The sequence below is a fragment of the Ovis aries genome, chromosome 9 (genome assembly GCF_016772045.2).
Source record: "Ovis aries strain OAR_USU_Benz2616 breed Rambouillet chromosome 9, ARS-UI_Ramb_v3.0, whole genome shotgun sequence".
NCBI lineage: Eukaryota > Metazoa > Chordata > Mammalia > Artiodactyla > Bovidae > Ovis > Ovis aries.
The window spans coordinates 72,177,931-72,204,890 of NC_056062.1; the positions used below are offsets into that span (position 1 = coordinate 72,177,931).

Consider the following 26,960-nt stretch of genomic DNA (forward strand, 5'->3'; position numbering starts at 1 on the left):
GCTCAGGGCAACTTATCCTAGAATAATAGCAGATTTGAAATTCAGATATCTACCATAAATGCCAAGAAATTTTAGGAATCTTGTTCAAGGTTTTTCAAAAATTAGCAAGTTGAAAGCAAACAACATTCTTGATCATAGCTGTCTCCTATGAGATCACTCATATTTACTGAAGGTACTAACAGAGGTTGATGCAGGCCTTGTGGGGCCTGAAGCTTATTCAGTTGGAGAGGCCTCTCCTTAAAAGAAGAATGCAAAGTTGTAATGACAACATTAGGTGTAGGGCCTTGGAAGGAAATGAGGAATTCTGAAGCCATGTTATACCACAGCAAACTAACTAAACAATTGATAAATAAATTTAAAAGATGAATGAGTAGATTTAATATTTTGGCAATAAATATGAAGGTATGCATTTTATGTAAACTGTCAAAATCCATTCCTTTTACTAATGATCTGATTTGGGGGGCACCTTAAAAAGTTCCCCAACATAAACTGACAGTATTATAGAGAAAACATCACTTTTTCATAAAAATTGGGTTTCCCTTAGGATATTAGCCTATTTTCTTATTGTCAGTAACACTATATTTTTATAGAACTATTTCTTGTTGAGCTACTATATTTTGGTATTCTCTTTCACTGTCAGTCACCAGGTCAAGATACAGGCGCACAAAACATAGGCTTAAATGAGGCAGATCCTTGCTGGTGAATCAGTTTCCATATTGCAAAGATGTGCAATGTCATAGGAAGCTTAAGAATGACTACGATGCTTCCTTAATCAGCCCAAACTTAACATTTCCTCCACTCTTTATATATATATTCCCTTTTCTCACTTGTAAATATGTTTTCCTTCCTTTACTAGATGACTTCATCTTTAAGAAATAAAAACATTCTTTTATATACTTCCCTTTCTGCCTCTGTATGCGTGTGGTCACTTACAGGCACTTACACATACCACGTCCATAACCAGAAACAGGTGACATAGATTTCAGTATTAGTTAACTAGCCTGGAACATAAAAAGAATTGGGAAAAAAAAAAAAGAAAAGATTATCTAAGACCCAAACTACAGAGTCTTGTGCTAATTCTATAGCAAGAACAAAGGCTGCATCAAATCCCATTGTTAAACAGGTAGCCAAGAAGTGAAGTGTTTTATACATCTATACTATAGATTTCTACCTAGATAAATCTCTATCTTTAAAAATAATCCTTAAAGAGACCTTCCCTTCTCACTGTCAGAAAAATATAATCACAGCCTACTGTCTGTGCAATTCCACTTTCCATCTCTGCTATGCGCGTTTAAGACTTGGTAAGATACAGCTACTGTCAAGTTTCAGAACAGTTTCTTGTCTAATCTTTCTACTTCTCCAGATCTTTGATACAGAACCTGTTAGAATGTATCGCTTATTTTTCCAGTTCCTATGTTTATCTCACTTCCACTCTTACCATCTGCTGCACTGCATTTCCTTCAGAAAAGTGAAAAGTTTTCACAGTGGCCCGAGCTTTCCCTGCAAACAATGCTCTCTTCTCCTCTTCCTTCCTTCCTCTCTCCGCTTTTTATTTGGCCTTATTTTATGTTAAGGTCAAACTGTTTTAAAGAGTTCACTTTGCAAAGATTTTTACAGGGCTGAAATTCCTATTCAAATAGTTTTGATGGATTTGTAAACATTATTGCTATTTATTACTGACTTCTGCCCAAGCACACACATTTTGGTTTGCGCCCAGTCTTTTGAATTACCTGAAAACAACTTCACAAGAAACAAACAATGAGAAATTGTGGCTTATTTCATGCCACCAAATCAGAGTAACAATCATCCAGTTAATATAATGAGTCTAAAGAGCTTTCAATATAGCCCTCTCATTTTACTGAAATGCCAACTTTACTTACTGCAAATTGGTTTATATGGACAGAGTCTTTAAGGGAGGACCAAAAGAATAGAAATCTTTGAAGCCTTCCCCTGAAGTATTTATTTACCCTTTTTAAGTTTCTTGTATTTACATATGCCCTTATATTGACTGACACATCACATCTAATAAGTGTTAAAAATACCTCAAAAAAGTGAGTTTAACGCTTCACATGTCCAGGCTTCGTCTGATGTGCTCATCTCCTTCTATAAGGATTATATAATGATGGACATCAGAAACAAAATTAGCTCTCTATCTTTATAACTACCATAACCTAGGTTTGAATCTGGTACTAACCTTTGGTAATTTTGTGACTTTGGCCAAGTTACTGAAGCTTTGGAAGTTGCAGGTGAAAACAACATCCACCCTGCAGGACAGTAAGTTGATTAGAAACAATATATATACAGCAAGATGCCTGACTTTCAGGAGCATGTCACCAAATGGAAGTTGTTATTACCATTATTATAATTATTATAATTGGTATGTAGACTCAGTGCCAATCTCTGGAATCTCATTGAACTACTAAAAGAAGCTGAAACAGCAATCTGCATTCGTTATCAGTATTTGCTTCACTGGTATAACACATTCCCTTATTTTTACTTGACCTTTTGAAAACAACAAAAAAAGTGACTGACTATATTACTATAATTAAATTCATCATACGGCAGCTTTCCACATTCTACGTTTAGCACTACCAGAGGTAAAGATTATCCCATCAGGCAATGGAAGGGCAAATACTTTAATACTGCCTGTTGCTTCTCAAATGATAATCAAAACATTGTGAGAAATTTTACATACTAACAAGAAACTATGAATTTTATATTAGAAGAGTAAAAGCTCTGAAAATCTTCCTTGATTTAAACCTAAAAAATGCTAGTGCAGAGTACCAAGAAAATGTTTTTAAATAATTTATGATGTTTAGCAATAGAAAGCAGAAAAGACATGGCTACTTCCAAGAGATCAGTTTCTCTACAATGATAACATTTTATCTCAAATTATTATGGGACCAACAGTAGGATTCAAGGTTGTCAACCATGTTAATTCCATATGATTAAAATAAATTAGCTTCTCAGGCTTCCCTAATTCTATTCGTTCTTGTAATTTTCTTTGAATAGAAAAATAAATCGAGTTAGTAGATGTAAATGATTGGCACACTAGTACAGATCTGCATGCATTGTTTTATATTTTTTTAATTTGAGCAAAATAAAATTGAAAAATACTTTTTAAATTTAGAATAACTGTTTATATAATTACTACTTGAACAAATCTACTTCCTTCAAGAAACACTGTCTCTTCATTCTACCCAGAATACCACTGAGAAAATACAGCAATAAAAGAGCTTAAAATATACAGTTTTCCTTAATAGTATTCAGCTAAAATCAGTGATTAATTTAATATCTAGATAAAAGAAAAAGTCAATCAATATTCAGATGTCTTCTAATATACCGATGCCTAGTTTTACATATATAAAATAATAGATTAAATAAATTCTTTCTTTTCTCCTGAGTTTCAACATTGTAGGGAAAACAACAAACTTACACTAAGTTTTATAGTCTTTCACTTGCAGAAACAAAATCAAAAAGGCAACATCTCTAAATGATTACATATGGTTTTATATTGATCTCAGTTTTTGTTATTAACAGTAATGATGTTGATATAAAATAAAGATATAAACAAAACAGGCATATATCTATCTCTTAAATATCTTATATAGTCAGGTAGAAGCAGAATAAAATATGCTATATTACAACATGAAATTGTTTCATAAATTATAATTATGTAATATTTATCAAGTTTCACTATATCTAAAAAATGCCTTTAGTAGATTGCACAATGGAGAGCTGTTAATGGTTTGCTCACAGAAAAAACAATGAATTTATTTTATCACATGAAAAAACATAGCACATATTATCATACAAAATTCATATAAATGATATCATCATGACTCATTTCAACATTGTGTAAAATCAATCATGTTAATTTTGTTGAAATTTTCATAATGATATATCTGGGATCAAAGATGAGGTAAACAGATAAAATTTGATTTGATTCTTACAAATAAAATACTAAGCCATGAACAAAATTTGAACACCCTCTGGTTCCCAAAAAATGAGAAAATGCTAACTCCCCTGAAAGCACAAATTGCCTTCAAATGTTCCTTCATTTTTTTTTTTCCAATAACTGTGGCTTAAGGAAAAAATCAAACTGATTCCAAATAAAAAAAAATATGTTTCAGGATTTTAATATGACCAGAAGAGTGATACCACAATGTCATAAGGTATTTCTTCCTTTTTCCAATCTTACAAGATGAAAATACAAGTAGCCTCTATTTCTATATTCTAAAAAAAAATTTACTTTCCATTTTGTATTGTGGGATGAGTTATGCAAGAAAAATTTAATGATTTTAAAATAAATTTTTTAAAAAGGAGTACTAGATCCAGAAAAACAGAGGGTTTGCCAAGGAACAATAATGTCATGCGGAGGGAGGGGGAAGTGGAGGAGAAGGGAAAGGAGGTCTGTGCCAAGCAAAGCTGGGGGCTGTTCAATCAGCTCTATCAGGGCTCCATCAGTGTCTCCACTCCAGCCAAATCCAGAGAAAACAAGGAGTCAAAGATTCAGGTCAATAAGCTTATAGGCGATTTGCACAAACAGCTCCTCCAGCAAGGTAAAAAACAAAGTCATATTGGCTTTTCTTTTTTATTCCTTCTCTTTGAACTCCCTGGTCCAAACACACCCTGGAAATGTCAATGTTATATGCAAGAATTTAAAAAGCTCAGCTTCTTAATCCCGTTAAGAAAAAAGGAACAAAGTTGCCTGTAAAGATCTCCTTCCTGACTGAACTCAAAGTGATTATGGTAGAGCTGCCTTTTGCAGATTCTGATTCCAGTTGCCCAAGTATCAGAGGAGGCAAAAACATGTCATTAAAGGCACAAATGAGGAAGAAAGAAACCAAACTGACTGAAAAGCATTTACAAACTGTATGTAAACAGACTTTCTGAACTAAAATAATAACAAAATGAAAAGTAAAAAGAAAACAGGAAACAAAATAGCCTGAATGTTTGACTGAATCAAGTGAGAAACAAGCAATTACTACACCCCTAACCAAATCGTTATGAAACCGCTTTTGCTCTTCTTCTTCTAGTATTAAGAATCTAAGATAATTTTTTTGTTGTTTTACCTTGACATGGGGGTGAGGGATGACAAACGCCAATAATCCAGGCTTTAACTGATCACAGTCCAAAGAAAAATATGGCTTTTCCTCCGTTCTTAAATTGTGAACAAAGCTACAAAATGACACAAACCATGGAAAGAAAGGCAAGAGTTGGGGGAAAGGAACATTCCCATGAGTCTGGAAACATTGGCAGAAATAGTTAAGTACAGTGATGAAATTATTCTGATTTTCATGCCTCCTGGCTCTATCTTTCTGAGTCAAGGATGTGAAAATTTATAGAGAACATATACTCAGCTCTGGTGTTGTGGAAGGGAGCAAAGAGACTCATTAGCCTCAAACACCCCTAAACTGTTCTTCCGGAAACTGCATTAACGAGCTACAGATGGAGTCTCATCAAGACTGTGGCTAAAGGGATGGTTCCAGTTGGAGTTATTTGTATTTCCTGACAGCTTCCCCGATTTTCTTGCTTCCATTTCCTGCTTTCACTTGTACTCTCTGCAGCCCTTTCTTCTCTAGGTAAAGAGAAGTCATCATCATGGCTTTCTCTCAGTTATATCTCAGCTCTCCTCTGTGGCTTACCCAAGCCTTCCGCAGCAACAAGAAGCCCAGAGATTTCTAGGATGTCAGTTCCACAGGTACAGCCATACCTCTCCTATTTCCTCCCAGCTCTCCGCTGAGCTCCTCTGGCTTCCTGCAACACTAGCCTCACAGGTACAGTCAATTTGATCCTGGAGTACCAGAAGCTCACTCCCTTCCCTCAGGTCTCCACTCAAAGTTCACCCATCCTACCATCACTCTGTATAAGGCAGTGTGCAGAGCACACACACACCCCCCACCCACAATGGCATTTTCTCATCCCCACCTGTGCTGTTTTTCTTCACGATCTTCAGCATTACCCATTATATTATACAATGTGAGTTTGATTGTTGTCTGTCTCTCAAGAGTGGGGATGGACTTTTGTCTATTGTTGCATCCCCAGAACCAAGAAAGGGGTCCAACACATAGCAGATGCCTAACATATAAGTTGAGTTGTACTTAATTCAATCTATGGAACTGAACTGGAAGCTTCTGCCAACCTAATTATCTGTTTATGTTTGTTTTTGCTTTGGTATTAATTACTTCTGGGGCTAGAGCTAAATCCAAGTCTGAGTAACTCAGGCTTTATTCTATTTTCTTTAATATTTTTGCATTTTGCTATTCTAAAGCTTTTTAAATATAGAAAGACAACCTTTACTTTCTGCACATTACCTGGGTCAAATGTTTTTGAATGTGGTGAGAATGCCCATTGTTACACTGTATCTGTTTTCTTATTTTACAGATTTCCATTATGCTCCCTTTTTTCCAACCCTAATTCTTCCAGATTGAAGAGCTCCAACACTAATTCATCTATTCAAGTAAAACACTGCACCCAGTGACCTCTCTGATCATTCTCTGTATCTAGATAGTAGGACTATAAGAAAGGCTTGCTTTTCTTTCAAAATCAACTTTAATGACATTATTTTTCCCTTTCAGACTTTGTTCATAGATGATGTCATCAGAGACCAGTTTGTTAACTTGGTTAACTTTTTCAGAAAATCACTATTGATAATTTAAAGTTCACTAATATATAGTTTCTTCAGTGGTTTGTGGGTGGTTGTTTGCTTGCCTGTTGACAGCATCATTTTCTAACAGCCTAATGATACTGGCCTGGCAATTTTCTGCCTGTTCACATACCATGTGACATCCTCCTGGAATGTATCCCAAGACAGGTTTATCTACTTTAGTCATTAACAAACTTGAATATTTCAGTGAGGAAACCATCTTCCAAATAATTAATAATAGTAAGCCAGTTTTAGAGCTGCTTTAATATCACCTCCTTTATAAAATTTACTGTCTCTGAGTTGATCCAAGAATTGCTAATATATATGAGTCCTCACCTGCCAGCAGTGACATAACTCCCCAGGTTGCTTTCCAGAACACCTATATTTCAATTTATACTAGTTTGCTTAGCTCTAAACCAACATTGATGTTCTTCCATGTTTATTCTATAAGCCAGAACAAAGGCAGAAAAAAAGGCACTGAAGCAAATACTTCAGTACCACAGGAAATGTGCAGCACTTATGGACCCAGCCTTGATGTCTTCGTCATCTGTAAATTCAAGGAAATAATTCTTGCTTGTTTCCTTCCTCTCTGAGATACGGTAAGGCAAGATGCCAAGTGATCTAAACTCACTGCACCAAAGAGGGTGATGCACATTGAAGGCAGTGCTTTACACTTTGCTAAATTTCTTAAAATCTAAAAGGATCAAAGCAACTTTGAAATAGCATCTTTTATAAACATAGTTCATTTGATTCATTTCAAAGATGAAAAACAAAAAACATGAAATATGCAACTAACCCAAAGTAAAAAGTGAAAAAGGAATCAATAGAATTGTCAGATTCAAATGTTAGGCCCCCTATGACTATAACAAGGTTTTATTAAAGTGATCTTTTCCATTTTAATTGTAAATATTTAGGCTTTAGATTCATGTGATTAAAAATTCTACACATTTAAAGATGACAAAAGTCTGACCAACTTGTTTTACATTTATGTGGAATATTACATTATAAGAGTGATTTGGATCACATTTAATCACATTTTATAACCAGGAACTTTACTAACATTAATAGACACTTTGAGACTTTTGTAAAAAAAAAAAAAAAGAGTCTTCCCTTTGACAACAAGAGAATAGATAATACTCATGTGGAACAGAGGAAAATGCCACAATAATAAGTAAATAACTATTCTAAACACTGAAAACATCCTGTATAATGTAGAGGTTCAATTTCAAAAGGAAACAGCAACTTTAACCCATGATAAGCTATGTCTCCAGAAAGTCGAAATTTTTCTTCTTTTCTAAAAAGGAAAGTTACAATACAATAGATTGCTTTTATACAAAAGATAGTTGCTAAAATAGAAATGAAGATGTATTGAAACTATATGAACATCTCAATATTCTTCTCTGACAATATGTCAAAATACCTTGTTTGGAAAACAAGATACTCCAGCCATGTTTTTGTGATCTTAGTTTTTAAATTCCTATCCTATTTGATAAGATTATCACTGGAACCTAGTAAAGCAACTATGTCATTGCTAGATTGTGATTTTGACTAGATTTTTAGACAAAGAAACTTTCAAAATAATCCAATTCATTTTCTTACACATATTTACAATGTTTAAGTTGTCACAAATCATTTAGAATATATGCAAAAGTATGTTTCATCAATGATCCCAACTTAAAAATAGTTTTCATCAGAATAACAATTCTCACATGCTTCTTCAATCATGACACTGGCATCATTAACCATTTAAATACATATACTCTTTTAAACCTATCTGTCTTGTTCCTTGCAACAGGCAATAAAACATAATTATGTGTCACTGAGACTAATATGTAAATTTCTGCAGAAAGATTAGATTCTAATTTTCCAGAGAGAAAATTTTTTCTTCCTATTACAGTTAATCAACTTAAATGAAAAATGAATGGAATCCCAGTATGACCTCAAGGGGATGCAATTCATATCAAAGAGTTGTCTCTCTTTCACACCAGTTCTTACTGCTTCAGTGGGAATTCCCTGGTCTCACAACTTATGAGAGTAAAATAATGAAATTCATTTCCTATTAAATAAAGCAACAGTGGTTTGAAATAGTAAAGTAGTATTTATCCTAAAAAATATTATGTCAAAATTAGAATTCTTATTCCCACGTAGCATTATTATCTAGCTTCAAATTAAACAAAGAATTATTTGTATAATATATATTAATTATATATTTTTAATATATTACCTATGTGTGCATCTGTGTGCTAGGTCATTTCAATCATGTCCGACTCTTTGTGACCTTTGGACTGTAACCCACCAAGCTCCTCTGTCCATGGGGATTCTCCAGGCAAGAAGACTGGAGTGGGTTGCCATGCCCCACTCCAGGGGATCTTCGAAACCCAGGGATCAAACCTGAATCTTTTTTGTCTCCTGCATTGTAGGCAGGTTCTTTACCACTAGCACCACCTGGGAAGCCCCATGTTACCTACATTACATATTAAATGTTACTTTGATATATTTTTCCACTTTCCAATTATTTATCAAACAGTTAATGTTTATTAAACAATGTTCTTAAGAATTGTAATTCAGTTTTGTTTCTTTTCTTTTAGTCCCTCAAGGCCTGTCATTATTTTTCATTAAGACTCTGTTTAGTATAGATGGAAGTTATTATTCTGAGACTATAATTATGTAATCCTATAAAAAGCATCTGCTATAAGTCCATTTAGGACTTCCCTGGTGGCTCGGACGGTAAAGCGTCTGCCTGCAATGCAGGAGACCCGGATTCGACCCCTAGGTCAGGAAGATCCCCTGGAGAAGGAAATGGCAACCCATTCCAGTACTCTTGCCTGGAAAATTCCATGGACAGGGGAGCCTGGTAGGCTACAGTCCCTGAGGTTGCAAGAACTGGACACAACTGAGCGACTTCACTTTCACTCTAAGTCCATTTTCTTCCAAGAAACTACTAACTTAAAACTTGAAGTTCTATTAGGTTGAGCAAAGAAGTTCATTCGGGTTTTATGTAACATCTTACAGAAAAACCTGAACAAACTTCTTTTGCCACCCCAATATATTCTTTCATTAAACACAGGCCATCACCAATGATTATTACCAAATGTAAACAACATCTAATAATTATTATTACTGCTCTCCCTGGATTAATAAATTGCAAAAGTCTTGAGTCCATACACTAAGTCTTTTAAGGACAAGAGTAAGAAGAATAAATGATACTTAATAGCTACTGGTTCCTTCCTTCATTGCAGTCCTGCAACGTAAGGCAGGTACTCTACAGTGCGCAAAGAGTATATTTCCTGATCAAGATGGAAAATGGGATGCCTTCAAACGTATTTAAAAACTCTTCCTCTCCATCTAGCTCTACTAGGTATTGTTGTGGTTATGCAGCATCAAGAAATGGTTCTAACAGGGAAAATATTAATTTAGCCTGAAATCTAAGTGAATACTAAAAAAGGTCTATTCTGTCCCTACTGTTCTTGTTTTCAACTAAAAGTCTCTGATGTGGGGGTCAAGGACCAGGTAGTCATCTTGAGGTCTCCAGGAGTTAATGGTCAAAGAGGTTTTCTGAACTTCAGTGAAACCAAGTGCTGGCATTGTCACTCCATCTCCACAGTTTTAGGGTATTGAACTCTACGGACCACAGGGATGGAAATGGCTCACTTCTTTTATTTCTAACATGCCAGAATTAAGAGAAAGTTATACTGAGGTTGTAATAATAAGTATCAAATATAAATAGTTGGCTGCTGAGACATGTATATTAGCAGTTTGGGAGGATGATATATCAGCATTCTTGATTTCAGACTATCAATTCTGATCATCAAATTCACACAAACATGTAAAAACTCACTTTCCATAGTTTCTCTGTCTGCCTAAAACAAAAAAAAAATATTGCTTACAGAAACATAAACAGACATACAGAGATAGACATACACTCTCCGTCATGCCCTATGGGAAACGACCATGGTAAAATCAATAAAAGTAGCTATTCTAAAACCAAAGAAGTAACCTGAACACTTGTGAAATTATACATTGGTGCAGGAGGTAACAGAAGATCCATCTCACTTGCAGAGGCAAAACAATCGAAAAATTAAAAAGAATCATAAGAACCCTTAAACCCAGTTTTGGAAAAGCAAGTTAAATAATGAGTGTACATGACCAATGAGGACATAATTACTGGCAGGGCCACTTGGCTCCAAGTCAAGATAGGTTGGAAATAGGTTGAGATACAGTGTCTCAGATTCTACCTCTGTTACAATGATAGTGTATCAAAAGAATATTTAGAAGACAGAAAGAGTGTGTATTTTCTTATTTGTCAGTATCTAAAAAGAGCACCATCCTCAATGTTAAAAGTCAGCGTCAAACACTTAAGGCATTCAGTGTTCAAAAGGAGTGAGCTCAAACCTTGTATAGGGACTCTGGCCCATTCCCTGCTTACCCTCCATGATGAATTCAGTGCCTTGTAAACAACTGACATTCAACAATATTTGTTGAAGGGATAAATGATGAACATTAAATATATTATAGTCAACTGTCCAAGCAACATGAAAATATTCAGTCAACTGGCCAATCAATACGAAACTATGTATTTAAATACACAATATGACTTATGAGTTATAAAATTCTTTTATCTTTCAAAATAATATTGCATTTTAAAAATCCTGTACACATTTTCAGACGAACACTCTTCCTCCAGTATATCAGTGCAGTTTTCAACTACACAAACTCATCTGAGTAAATGAACTCACGTATCACGCCCAGCCATTAATGATTACCTTTGTTGCAAAAGTATTCCACCTCTTCACAACTCAGATTTTCAGGCCCAAATTCTGTGGAGAAGCTTTCCTCCAGTGGAAAGTCCCCCTTTGAGATAATGTCTGTTTCCTCTGATGGACATTCTTCTTCCTCTTCAATGGCATCTTCTAGAGGCCCTTGAAAAGAAGAGGACACTGTACCAAAAACATCTGAGAAGAGCGTGAAATAAAATCCTTAAACAGGGTCTTTTTGATTCAGGTGGTGAAGCAGGATAAGGTATTCTATGAAAGGACAAGTAGTACCAAGGGCACCCAGACAAAATAATGCCACATCCACGTCAACAAGTTACTGAGCAATGTCACAAGTGGAAAGAAGCCTGTTCCTGAAATTACTAAATAGAAAGCAACCTCCATCTCCCATCCTTCCCCACCTCCAACTTGAAGCCCAAAGCTTATTCTTTTATTCTCTCCTGAAGAGCGAAACTGTGCACTTTACGTTCATTTGTTAGAATTAACTGCCTGGTAAAGAGTACAAGTCTCTTTTACACTGTTGTACAATTTTACCTGAGAGTTTAATAAAGATTTAAAGTAATTGAATGCATTTTAATTGAACTGAGATTTTAATAAAGTCAATACTTTTAAAAATCCATCTTAAGAGTGGATTCTGAGAAAAGATTTCATTATATGTGTTTGAAGCTTGAAGAAAAAGTTACATATTTCTCTCCCTGATGAAAGCATAACCCTATTCATAATTAATTGAATTTTTTCTGAAATGAAAAGTAGTTTTCTAATGAAAAAATGTAATTTGTATTTATGTGATACTTTTCTGTAATAAAATACAACTTCCTTAGAGTGAATGAGAGTCAGGTGCATTACGTTAATGGACCTATTTTATTGAAAGGAAAGGGTGGGCTGTAGTTGTTGAGATGGATCTGAAGTGGATGACATGGAAATACCACATGGCTGATTGTGAATTTCTGACTGCCCAGAAGAATCAAAGTATCCGACTCATTTTACTAAGTGGAAGCCTGCATTTGCTCCTAAAGAAGCACTGTGGCATTTCATCCACAGAACACAATTATGGTAATTTGTACTAATTGTCACTCATGTCAGCAGTCTCATCAGACAGGCTAAATACTTAAAAGGCTTAGGCAGTCTCTTTCTCTTACTTCTTGGAAACGTGGATTTAAATTTAAGGTACATTCAAGCCAAAAAAAAATTATTACAGAGTTTCTTTGTCCCTTCTAAAATTTATTTTTTCTTCTTTTCTCCAAAGTAACAAATGTTAAGGAAGAAAGGATGCACTAATTCCAAACACTCCGTAATGTGCTTTTTCTTTTTTAATTCTAGGTGGAGAGTTGGAAAAAACCATGTGTGCTCAGTTGCATTCAAAAGCCATGGATCTCATATTAGTTTTTATCTCTTGTTCATTATTTCATGTAATATATAATCTTTCACCTTTTAACAATTATGTCAAGTACTAAGACATGCAAGGAATATATAAAATAGTAATAAGGTAAAATATTACAATCACTAAAACAGTTATTTGAATAATTTGAATTACTAACTGCAAGTCTAACAAGGAATAAAATAGAATATTTTCCATGTTTTTATTTTTCAAGATACTTAGTTTTAATAACAAGTTTGGTCAAAATAAGACACCTAAACCATTTCATTTTTGTATCTCATATAGGACTTTCAAAGTACTTTCTTATGTGATCTTTACAATAACCCAGTGAGGTACGTATGGGAATTATTATTCTTTATTTTGGTAAATCTGGAAAGTAAAGGTCAGGAGGTTAGTTAACCAGAATAAGGCTACAAGCTAATATATGAAAAAGTTGACATGAAAACTCTATTTTATTTTAGAATACCTTTATACCACACTACTATGCAAACCATTCTTTTGTAATTATAAATGCATTCTTTCATAAGTAAAACTATAAAACAGGTTACTCGTAAACACAGAATCCTTCAGAAATTGCTCATGTCTACTAACATAACTTTATTTTTAGATGTTTAAAGATCTAGTCTTAAAATTGAGAAACCTCTTACTGCTCTTCTCAGATTACCAAAAATCAACCAAAATTTAAACCCTCCCAGCAAAAATAACCAGGAAAGTCTTTTTTACAGACATTACCAAAAATAAAATAATTGATTATGAATATTTAATTATTTGCATAATTTATATCCTTACCAAGTCAATCTATAAAGGAAACTGCCTTAATATCAGTTTATATCATGTAACAGACAAGACAATCTAGACTTCTTTTGGAATACATACTCGGGTTTGGTTAACAAAAAATAAATCTCTAATTGTAACATATATATTTTAAATAATTCATATAAATTTTACTAAATGTCTTTTTTACTTGTGTAGGCTCTTCAATTACAAAAGCCTATATATTATAAAGAAAGTGCATGCACATTACTAGAATAAAATTAATACTAAAATACTTTTTTTTAAAAATAAAATGTGAGCAAACTTTCTAACATTCGTAAAAAAGTCTTTATTGAAGATAATGTGTACTTGAACAATTACTTGAAATCGTCCAGGACTTAACAATTTGGCTCCTATAGTATACAATAAATTAAAATTTAATCACTTTATTAAAAAATAAATGGAAAATCTCATGTGAAATTTTGAAAAAACATTGACATAGGCTCAATAAGTATCTAACCAAGCCATTCATATATATACACATATGTCAAAAAGGCTTCCACACCATATATAACTTTTATTTATCAACAATTATGGTAAGATCTTAAATGACAGTATAGTGTTCTATATTCCAGGGGCTGTTTTATTTTATGTTGTCTATCTATCTATTTGCAATTCAAAGCATGTAATTGAAAAGAAGCACTTATTGTCAAAAACAAATTACAAAAATCCAAATGAAAGGTAAAAAGAAATTTCTGAGTTCACTGCTCAAAATACATGAGATCTCACTGTCAATATTTATAACAGGTTAAAAAAGGTGATTTAGTAACCAATGTGTATTTCGCCCAAAGCACGCGTCAGATTGATATAATTTATTGTACTTTAAAATGTGAAATTACTAACCATTTCTTTAGCTATGCTATCAAATCAGGCTCTGGCAAAAAGGTTTCTCTTAAAATGCATAGTATTTATGGTTTAAGATTAGATCTCACCCTACTCTCTATATTGCAAACCTTACAGATAATCAGTGGCTGTAAACTAACATTTTAAGAGGGTTAGAGACACTTGAAGCATAAGCACAATTAATAGCACCGATGAGGGAAGGAAGGAAGGAGCCCCCTGTGAATGGATTAGTGGGCACAGAAGTCCACTTCAGAAAAATCACCACACATAATTTGACACAAATAATAATATCTACTTAGAAAAGGCTTACGACTGAGCTCTCTGTGCCCTCATGGAGAAAATTACTTCTGATTGAGGCCACTTGGCAGGCAAGTGAAAGGAAATCTGAATTTCAACTCTTCAATTGCCTCTGATTTACAGATATTCAAACACACTCCAGAATGAACAGTCTTAATGTTTATAAATATAAATATTTATCTGATTTTCCAAATGCAAACAATTAGCTGTACATTCTAAAGTTATGAATACAATGCTGGATGTCAGGCCCACAATGCTGTTAATCATCTCTCAGAATGAAGAGGTATCTTTTCATCTTTTGTATTGGATTACTAATAGAGATTACCGGAAGATTCTGGTGGACGCAAAGAAATACTTCCATTTTCAGAAAGGGAGACAACTGGTACCCAGGAACCACCTGAACTGACCACTACTTCTCCTACTTCTGCCCTCTAGAGATAAAGCTGAAGCTAAGAAGGGTGGTGCAGATTCACAACACTTGACGATACCCAGGACCTTCCCAAAGTGCGGGAAAGCTTTATCTGTGTGTGTTAGTCACTCAGTTGTGTCTGACTCTTTGCGAACCCATGGACTGTGGTCTGCCAGGCTTCTGTCCATGGGATTCTCCAGGCAAGAATACTGGAGTGGGTAGCCATCCCTTCTCCAGGGGGTTCATCCTGACCCAGGGATTGAACCCGAGTCTCCTGCCTTGAAGGGAGGTTCTTTACCATCTGAGCAATCAGGGAAGCCTGCTGGTACTTGCTAAGGCTTTTATTCACCCAGCATCAACAGATATGTTGCAAAAGTTGAGCCTATGTGTGGCAGAAATTTTTCACGTGGTGGTTGTTTCAGTGATTCGGAATTGGCAAAGAACAATAGAGGCATTCAAGGTTAAGTAGTCCTATCCTATACAAAGGTAGCATAATTATTGAATGAAATGAATGTCAAGAATTAGATTTATTTAGTTAAGAAGCATTTTGAGGAATACTTCTCCCTGGACAAATGAATTCATGAGAAAATTATTGCTATGATTTCAGGTGGTTGAAATCCCTGAAGCCCATCCAAAGCCACTGGAGTAAAAGCTAGATGACAAAAAAAAAAAAGGCAAACAAGCAAAAACTCAAGGGAAAAAATATAGGAGATATATAAGAATTTAGAGGAAATAGGATTAAAATAAGCAATACAAGGAGGAAATGCAAAAATGATAAAGACCAACATCATAAATATTAAATCAAATAAACATGTCTTTCAACATATATTATCTTGATAAAAAATTTCCTACTCTGGCAGCCTACTATAAACTAGACTGATCCTCACATAAATGTCAGACTGTCTTTGTTCATATAAATTCAAAGCACTTCAGAATGAGGCACCCAAGAAAGAAATTAAATTCTACAGAAATTAATATACATTGTCAATTATGAAGAAGAGAAACACCAAATTCTATATTCTGATACAATGTCCCCCAAAATGGTTTCTTTCTCTTAAGTACTCGCTGGAATTAATTTATTATAAATTATTTTAGTTAGGTTTTGTATATGCTTTGATTAAAACAAGACACTTTGCCATAACGGAACTATAGAGAGCATTCAGGCTCCTCTCCATGCATTAATATTCTAAGCATTCTAGAGGCTGCACAAGACTAGCCACCTAGCAAAATGAGACTGTTTCAGAATACTGGGCAGCCTTGATTACAACCGACAGGTGGGAAGAAAGTCGAATTAAAATATTATCATTCCCAATAATTACAATAATCCATCGCAGTGTGCTCAGAAATTCTGCCAGGTGAGTTTCCTCTAAAACACACAAGTATTTCCAAACCTTCTTATTCTGTAGTTTTAAATGTATGCCATTTCAGGTCATTTTTAACATCTGTTAGTATTATTAAAACTTCCATCAAAAATTTATTACATAATTTTACATACAGGACATATGCAGAACAAAGAACACGTGATGAAATAAATTTCTTAAAATCTTAATGAACAAATGAAAATAAAAATGGTGCACTGTCTCCAAGTTGCCAGATCCTGTTTTGTGCTTCTTTAAAGCTGTTTGCAAAAGAATCACTCACACAAAGGAGTAAGAAGGTACCTAAAACCTAGTATACATAAAACAATAGAGATCTGTAAATCTGACAATTCAAACAATTTAACATATACCATTCTTTAATATTACATAATAATTAGCGCACGTTTTCATGTAATGCTATCTTTCAAAAAGTGAACATGATCATATAAGCTAGGGATAGACAAATTATGGTTTACATTTAATACGTAATATACAAATATGTCAAAACTCTATACAGGTATGCTGTATGTTAGCTACTAGGTAAGGGGAACTAATATAACCTTTCCATTCTAAACTTATGTTACATTCTCTACATGTGATAGAAATGTGACAGTGGACTAATATTAATATTTAAATTGGATGTCATTACCGAATCCTCTGTATTCTAGCCTCATATATCTTCGTTAATCTCAGGATGATACTCATAAAACACAAAATATAAAATCCTTCTAATAGGAAAGATTGTTAGTTTCATACATTCTGTAAAATATGGCTTGTTTGTCCAATTAGAAATGAAAAGTAAAATGCAACTCTAAAAAGCAGAAATCCACAAAATGCACCCTCCCCATCTCATTATGGAGTAGGAACATGTCTATCTTTAGAGTACTAATATCTTTTGACTGTATCTGGGGCATTTTTGTGGCTCTCAGTAGTTCCTCTCCTAGAGTTTTCAGCTGCTACACTCAGATTCCTTAGAATCATCATTACCCCGTAGGCACACCTCAAAATGCTACTCACCTGGTTCCTATTACATTTGTCTCATGCATATCCCACAGAGTCATTTAATGAGAAGGGGCAGGGAAGAGGGATGCTCTTTGGACAGTGCAAATCCATACTAACTCATGTAATTGAGCTTAACAGCAAGAATAAAACCTTATTTCTGTAGTTTAAAAAATAGCATTTTAAACGAGCAAGTTCTTCCTGCAGTCACTCACTTTTAACAATAGTTGCATCAGGGGATCTAGCAGGAAGGAAACATTTTATTAATTTTTCTCTTATCTGCCAAAAGAATGTTGATTTTTTCATTTGCGTTTGTTGCCTGCAGGTAGCAGACCACAGAATTATATAGTAGAAATTCTTCTTTTTGATTAATTTCTTTCCATGTGTTAGGTTATTTCTTATATATAATTGATTTGGGGCTTTGCTCATAGCTGTACATCTTTTTTATATCTGTACCAACTGCTGTCCTTCAATCTAGAAAGTTGAAGGAAATTACCTGAATTTGCTAAGTTTATTAAAAATGAGATCTGTGAATATTTAAATTGAGTTTTGAAATGTTAATGCAAAAAAAGATATTAGAGAATTTTTAATGGTGGGTTCAATTTGACCATATTCCATTGTAAAAAAGAAGAGAAGAGGGTCAGGTATTATTCAAATTGTTTCTTTAGGGAAAAAATGAACTCTTTGATTTTTATAAAAATAGAATAATATTCTTTGCTACAAGGTCCTTGGCCATTTTTATTAGATAGCAGTATTAACACTTCTTATATGTAAATCTGAGAACACTTTAAATTCTTTAATTTTTTCCCCTGAAATGCTGTTTTTGGAACCTTCAAATTAAGTCAATGATACCAACAAGAAAATACTTTTCCTTACAACATATGCAAACCTAGCAAGCAGCAACTAATCGTACAGAGCAGATTAAACACTGACATCACAGGAAAAACAAAGTCAGATGAGAAAATCCAGATAAATTTAAACTAGAATCTCTAATGACTAATTTACTCGCAGGCTGTAACTCAGGCATTGAAAAAAAAAGTCAGTTCATTAATAAGTGTCTTGTGCATTGACCCAGGAAGTCAGTGACAGAGCTGGCACTGAAATTCACATATTTTGTAATCAGGTCTCTCAGTCCAGAGCCCCACAAAGCTTTCTGAAGATGGTAACTATCGTACAGAAACACAAAAGTATATTCATTACTAAAACTATGTATTTCTATGTGATTTGATACATTTCAATAATATAAAGCCCTTAGTTGGTAATAACTAAAAATAGATGAAAATCTTATAAATTATTTTGTTATTTTTATGAGACTTTCATGTATTTATTCATTCATTTGTTATTCACTTAACCAGTATTTATCGAGGGTGAAGCACATGGCAGGCACTATATCACGTACTGAGTTAACAGCAATGCACAAAGTGGATGGTCCCAGCCAGCAGGGAGTGGGTAACTGAATGAAGGAGACAAATGTCACACATATAATACATGCAACTCTTTTTAAGATACTCCATTTTAACATGGGGAGGGCAAGAAAGCCTTCTTAGATATCCTAAATTACAGTTATTTGTGCATTTTCTTACTTCCTCAGATATAATTTTATCTCACATCCATTTGTAACTGGAAGTAACAAGTATGGTACCTAGCATTTAACCATGGCATTTAATAGTTATTCAAATAAGAAACTTTAGTTGAATTTAATTGTCATAAAGTTGAAGATCAAATCAAGGAGAGAGAATACTGGGTCCAATTATTACTAATTATATTGTTGAAGGAAGTTTATTCTGCTATCAGTGTGAAATCCATGTTATTTCCTGGTTATTCAAATCAGGTGCCATCTACCCACAACCTGCCAAAAGTTTTCTGGGGGATGTGAGATCAGGCAAGCAGAAAATTTTCCACAAAATCAACTCTGCTATCACAACAGATCATCAGGTGTTACCCAAAATGTGAATACAGTAAGTTATATTATTCTAAAAGCACTATGAGTACAAAAAAAGTATTTGAATCTGCCCACAGAACCTCTTATACGTGATGTGTGAGTGTTATTTATTAGGTGAATTAATCAGAACTTATAAGTTTATAGACCTGTACAAAGAAAAAAAAATGCATCTTCTTTAGAAACTTCAAAGCACCACCAAAATGAGCTAGTATTCTTATTTGACAAACAAAACTGTGCAAAACTAGAGAATAATATCCTATATAGTTTTACAAAGCTAAATTAGTATAAGCAAAAGAGATTTTTTTTAAAAATTATCTTATTTAAATGGAGATACAAAAAACAGGGACAAGGGGAGCCTAGTCTTCTGACTCTAGAGTGGATGCATATTTCTTTCTCTTTCTAGAGCAACTCAAAGACAATGCACGTGTTGGTTTTTCAAAAGTCTACAATAACAACAAAAGCATTAGCCAAACAATAGATATTAAACAAAGGATTCTGACGATTAATTTCTTAAACAACTTCATAAGGCAAAGATGAATCAACATAGTCCTTAAAAACATTCAGGATGCATTTCTTTGTCTCATAAGCAACATATCTGCATCGTGTGAAAACATCCAGCAAGCACATAGCTACATGCAAGAAATTAAAGGAAAATCACTGCAAAGATTTGGGGGATTTTTTTTAATTATAAGAAAAATATCAACAAAAATACTTGCATCAGGTTTTGGTCACTGTATGCATAAACTTCCTTTCCTTCTTAATAAAATTGTAATCTAACAATCGCCATCTCATCACATAGATCAATTTCCCTCTACTTATTCCTTCAGTTTAATAACATCCTTTCTGACCCTGCTTTATTAAAATGATTCTTTACATGTACAATTCATTATTGATTAAACCTTCTAAAAGACTCGTTTTATAAAATAACAGCTCTAAAAATGATGCCTGATTTCACTGGCTAATTACAAACAGTTTGATAGCAAACAGTGGTTCTCTAAATGTCATCCTCAGACCAACAGCATTATCCTCATCAGACAACTTGATAGAAATTCAAAATTAATTCTCAGACTCCATCCCACATCTGGTTTCAGAAACTCTGAGGGTGAGGCCCATCAACCTGTGTTTTAGCAAACCTTGTAAGGGATTTCAGTGCATGCTCAAGTTTGAGAACCACTGTAGGAATATAAATGCTAGACGTCACTGTGTAACAGTACAAGTTATATTTTTGTTATCATTAAATAGAAACAGTATAATATTTTGAAATTAACATAGGCTCCATCCTTTGTGTACTGCAGCTGATTCTGTGATCAAACTACTTATCACCAGGGCAACTTAGTGCAATCAGACCTGATTAGTGGCAGGTTAGGTTTGCTTATTTAGTGCTGGTTAGTGGTTCTCCCAAATAATGCCAGAGAGTCTAGAAAACTTCAGTCACAGTGTTTCAGACAATTTGGGATGACACGGAACAGACTGGAGCCACTACTTCAGGTTGATCCCACATGTTACTGCTTCATACACTTCCAGGAGCCCCGAATAATGCAAACAATTGAGCAGCCAGTGAATTTGGCTAGAAAGTTTTTCATGTGTGTCTGGCTATGCTATAGAAAAATATCTTTATACAAATAGGGATTGCATCTCAATTTTAAAAAATCACAGTCTGCCATGTGAGTTATTTGAAAACCAAGAGCTTCAAGCAGCCTAGCTTTCTCCTCATCCTCCTCTTCTGAGGATATGACATCTCGTGAATTGAAAGGCCCAGCCAGACAGAGCAGGCCCATCAATCAGTGGCAATCAGTGTGAAGCAAGAGGTCCCAGGCAGATCACACAGGTTCCTCCACTTATCATCTCTCGCTCCAGTCCCTTATTATGATCAGGCTGGTGCACAAAAAAGTGCGGTCTCCAGGACTTTATGGAGCAGTATCATGGCCAACCTTCATTGTTAACCAACATATGCGGCTTGCAAACTACATGTCCCAGCACCACCACCTTGAACAGAATAGTCAACTATAGGAACAGAATAGGCAACTACAGAAATCTATTCCATTTTCACAAATAGGTGTGGCCTCCTGCTTCTGGAATGCTGCCAATTTGGCCCTCCATTTGAGTTTGACACAGTAAATAATGATGAATATTCTCTTTATGCCTGTACAGTCCTGCACACGTTTTCTGCACAGCAAGAAAAACAATTCCTCACACAAAACAAAGCACTGTTGTGGGTCCTGTGCATTAAGTGGGAATACAAACTTTATAAGAATTTGCCTAACATGAAATGAAGACTTTCAAGCCCCACTCCCAAAGATTCAGCAGCTCTGCCTAATTTCACAAGTGGGTGTAATTTTCCAAATTTCCATTCGGACAGATCTCCTTCATCTTCAGGGGATGAAAAACAAAACAAAACACAGATCTATAGTTGCAAAACCCTAACAAAGCGATGGGGGTGGGTGGTGCTTTCTGACTGAAGGTGAAAACAAATCAACCTGTTCACCAGGCTCTAATTGTGCCACGCCCTGGGATACATATCAAAGGGCACTTTATAACAAGTGTGCCACATTGTCATTAAACCACTATAAAGGTACCTCAATTCAGTGCTTGTGAACATCTCTAGAGGCCCCAGAAAGCACTTCCCCATAAAACATATCTTCAAAAAGACTTTTATTTTATACTAGCACATGAAAAGAGTATCTAAAGACACAGAGGCACTCAATATAGCTATATTTTTAAGAAGAACACTTACTCTCTGGAGAAACAGGAGAGCAGGTAGAGTGCCAGTGATAACAAAGCTAGCTTATCCACACCGCTCCAGCAGAGGCAACATGGAGGAAGCATCTAAGCGCTCTCTTAGAAAGAAAATATCCTCTGCCTTTGGCAACAAAGGCTACAATAGAATAAAAGCAAGCACCTTTACAGGCAGAAGTTATAGGGTAAGCCAAAAGGTGGAAAGCTCACATAAAGGAACTCTCTGCTGGTGACTCACAGCCCTTCAATATTTGCATCATAAACCTGTGCCAGCCTCCAGGAGACACTCTCCTATGCACTTCTGATATAAGCAACTAGAATGCACGCGCACACACACACACAGGGAAAAATATTGGGCATGATAGCTTCCTTTCCAATTAAATAGAATTTCACTTTTTTCCTTTAAACTGTAAGCATACAAATGAATTTACTAACTATTGAAGGTGGTAAGCTATAAAGTTCTTATTTCAATACTGATTATATAGCCACACTTAATGAAAAATCTAGAAAGATGCTCACCCACAGTGATTCAATCCCAATCACCCTCTCACTCAAGCCAAAGAAATACACATTTCTTCCCTCCAAAAAGAAAATTCCAGAATGCCAGAATTATCAGGACTTACCTAATATTCGATGCATTGGCAATAAATACAGGGAATTTTCTATCTTAAAGCCACATTTTCTAACTCTTGTAAATGACACAAATTCATCTAACTTGAATCATCTAGAAATAAACATCTTCCTGTCTTCAAAAAGGTTCACCTTAAACAGGTGAATTAGTACTTTTTTTTTTTCAGTTTGCTTTTGGTCTATTTTTGTTGTTCTCCTTTGTGGTTATTTTCTATTGGCAATTACAATTTAGAACCAGTACACTGTGAACAGCAATGAACCAAACTATATAGATGACTTTTATATGTTACTATTCTTTCCCTAGTTTAGACATAATTTTTCAGCCATTAAAAAAAAATCATTCTATCAGCCTCCCACTCTGTTTTTATATATCTAAAATATTTTACTCTTGATGTGGAAAAATATAACCAAGTAAATCTCACCAGAAAAAGAAAGAAATTAAATCACAGAATGGATGCCATTCACTGTTAACTACAGCATTCAATCTGATCCTGCTTCCTCCCACTCAAGCTGTTATTACTCTATGCTTTCTGAGAACAAAAAGAAGTATGTACCTGTCACCCAGCACCATCCACCACACACCAAGTTTCCCATTCCAGCCTTCTATCTTGGATCAGGCTAACCCTTGGCTCAAACATTAAATAAGTATAGGAAACCATTGGTGGAAACGTACCCTGATACCCTCTGCATCCTCAGAGGGAAATCATGGTGCCTGTCGTTGGCTCTGCCATTCTCTTCTTTGTCCTGAGTCTTATTCTATAGTCTCTATTATAACTGGCACCAATGTTAGTCTGAATGAGATTCACACTGAATGTCTGATGAAAATGAAGACTTTCAAGCCCCACTCCCAAAGATTCAGCAGCTCTGGGATAGGACCTAGGAATTAGAATTTTAATCCTGCATCTCAAGTTATTCTAATAGAGATCACACACTGGGATGCTAGTGATATGTGTTCCAAAACCAGAAAGAAGAGGAGAGTGAGCAGAGCTGAGATGTAACATCCCTACAACAATAGGAGGGGCTTCCCAGATGGCTCAGTGGTAAGAATCCACCTGCAAATGCAGGAGGTGCAGCTTCAGTCCCTGAGTCGGGAAGTTCCCCTGCAAGAGGAAATGGCAGCCCACTCTAGTATTCTTGCCTGAAAAGTTCTTTGGACAGAGGAGCCTGGTGGGCCACAGTCCATGGGGTCTCAAAGAGTCGGATATGACTGAGCATACACACACAACAGTATGAGGGGCAAGGGAAGAATGGATCATTATTTTTAACAGTAAACCCTTGATCATCATTTGGTTCCTTTATATTTAGTTCTACTTTGACCAAGAACACCTCATTCTATTTTGGAGGCTAAAGTGTATGTACTGATAGAAGGCATTAATTCTGCAGCTTTATTTTCTATGAGGCCTCCTTTCCACATCTGAAGAGACATACAAGATCAGTCTCACCATTTATTTTATCCATTGCACTTGAGAATTATTCATGTACCATATGGAGAATTGGCTCCTGCTGAAGTTGGGGGGAATTCCATTCCATCATGCTTCCCAGTGCTCTTTGGAGATTTAACTGTGATACAAATGAAGCATATCTAAATTAGGTTATAGAAACTGGTACCTTTCCTTTGGTTTGGTTTTGTTTTCTTGCCATATGTAGCTGCCAATGAAGAGTTATAATGAGGGACAGGGTTGGGGGGATAGAAATGATATTTTTATGAGCTGTTGATAAGTTGAGATGTTCTAAACGTTCTCAAGAAATCTGCCACAATTCTATAAACAGCTACTGAAAATTTCACAAACTCTTTGAAAGAAGCAATATGTGAATCGGGAATAATGTACAAAGTGTATTTTGCATGTCGGTTTGGGAAGGTTGTACAATTGAGAGAAAAGTTCTTTCAATGAGGACGTTAGAGATAACACAATTCAAATTGAGTTGAACTGTCCTAATTTTATTGAAATATTTAAGAACTATGTAGATTAGCAAGGAAAAGTCAACAAGCAAAAATTCAGGTTTAAAATTTTTTTTTTGTCTGTCCTTTCCAAACATTTTTTTTATTAAATTTTTATTTTTACTTTATTTTACTTTACAATACTGTATTGGTTTTGCCATACATTGACATGAATCTACCATGGGTGTACATGAGATCCCAAACATGAACCCCCTCCCACCTCCCTCCCCACAACATCCCTCTGGGTCATCCCCGTGCACCAGCCCCAAGCATGCTGTATCCTGCATCGGACATAGACTGGTGATTCGATTCTTACATGATAGTATACATGTTTCAATGCCATTCTCCCAAATCATCCCACCCTCTCCCTCTCCCTCTGAGTCCAAAAGTCCACTATACACGTCTGTGTCTTTTTTGCTGTCTTGCATACAGGGTCATCATTGCCATCTTTCTTAATTCCATATATATGTGTTAGTATACTGTATTGGTGTTTTTCTTTCTGGCTTACTTCACTCTGTATAATCGGCTCCAGTTTCATCCATCTCATCAGAACTGATTCAAATGTATTCTTTTTAATGGCTGAGTAATACTCCATTGTGTATATGTACTACAGCAAACAACCTAGATATCCATCAGCAGATGAATGGATAGGTTTAAAAATTTTTAAGAGCAACCTCTCTGTTACTATATATAAGATATATTAATAATAACACCTTGTGCATCTACAGTCAAGCAGTAACACATTAAAAAAAAACTGTGACAAACCACTAACTCAACCATTTAAGGCTTAAATAACAAGGAAGAAAAACATTTGGTCAAATTTTTGGCTAAAAAATTATTTGGTTAAAACAGGTTAGATAATAAAATTTATTTTATACAACACAGAAGTGTATTTCTAAAAATATGTTTGTATGAATGAAGACACACAGCCACTTCTTTAAAAATCTCATGAAACTGGCTGAATCAGTAACAGTGCACGAGAACAAGAAAGTATATATCCAATTGTCAGAACCTGTTTATCCTCCAGCTTCCTAAATCCTTTAGATCTCTACTCTGAGCTGTTTCAGTTTCTCTTATTTATGATAAGAACCCAGAACCTATGGTCAAATATGCCTTGAATCAAGCTCCTTAGCACGAGTAGCCTCCCACAGGTATCCCAGGTTTGGGCCCTTTACAATTCCAGGGAGATCACAAATCTCACTAGGAACTCTCACTGCTAAGGAGAAAATAGGAACAATTTATCTGCCCCCTGGCCAGGAACTGTGCTAGACACTCTATTCTACATCATCCTGGCTTTGCCACCTTTACCATCAAGAAGGAGAAAGACCTAACAACCAGGACAAAGCTGATGGAGATCACAGAAATCCTAAAGTGTGCTGATTCTCTGTTTTATGATTTGGCTATCTCTGTCATTTCGGTTTGTTAAGAAAATACAAAATAAGGGGCCCTTGGAGTTGAGGGTTAGTGATGGGGGAGCAATTTTGAAATAAGACAATATGTTAACTAACATTATGTTAATGACTACAAAGGAAGGCTTTCCATGTATTGCCCAGAAATATATTTACTTAGTAAAATGCAGTAGTATTTTCAAAACATGCTTTTTTCTTTTTTCCCTTTTTTTTAAAATTTTAAAATCTTTAATTCTTACATGCATTCCCAAACATGAACCCCCTCCCACCTCCCCTCCCCATAACATCTCTCTGGGTCATCCCCATGCACCAGCCCCAAGCATGCTGTATCCTGCGTCAGACATACACTGGTGATTCGATTCTTACATGATAGTATACATGTTAGAATGCCATTCTCCCAAATCATCCCACCCTCTCCCTCTCCCTCTGAGTCCAAAAGTCCGTTATACACATCTGTGTCTTTTTTTCTGTCTTGCATACAGGGTCGTCATTGCCCCCTTTTTTGGTAAGATTTTGAGATATTCTTTCAAACTAAATATATAAGGAGGGACTGTAAAAATCACAATGAAGAAAACAAAAAGTATAATGATAAGCAATATATAGACAGCTGAGTCCAGAAAAATATAATTAGTGTTATTAATAACAAATGATTTTTTTTAAAAAACCCACACAAGAATGCAGAGAAAAATACAAATGGGTTAAAAAGATGATAGGTGGGAAAAAAAGACCAGAGCAATCTGGTTATACAACTGCAACCCACTAATAACAGATATACCTAAATTTAAG

At 35.1% G+C, this 26,960-nt stretch overlaps 1 protein-coding gene across 1 annotated transcript in view; it reads right to left on the minus strand.

Annotated features, from left to right (window-relative positions):
* The window catches only part of ZFPM2 (zinc finger protein, FOG family member 2), a 523,557-nt gene that overhangs the window by 404,861 nt on the left and 91,736 nt on the right, over positions 1 to 26,960 (minus strand). The window contains exon 2 of the mRNA XM_027973106.3: positions 11,413 to 11,568. Coding sequence (XP_027828907.1) covers positions 11,413 to 11,568 — 156 coding nt within the window. The remainder of the gene's footprint in view (positions 1 to 11,412; positions 11,569 to 26,960) is intronic.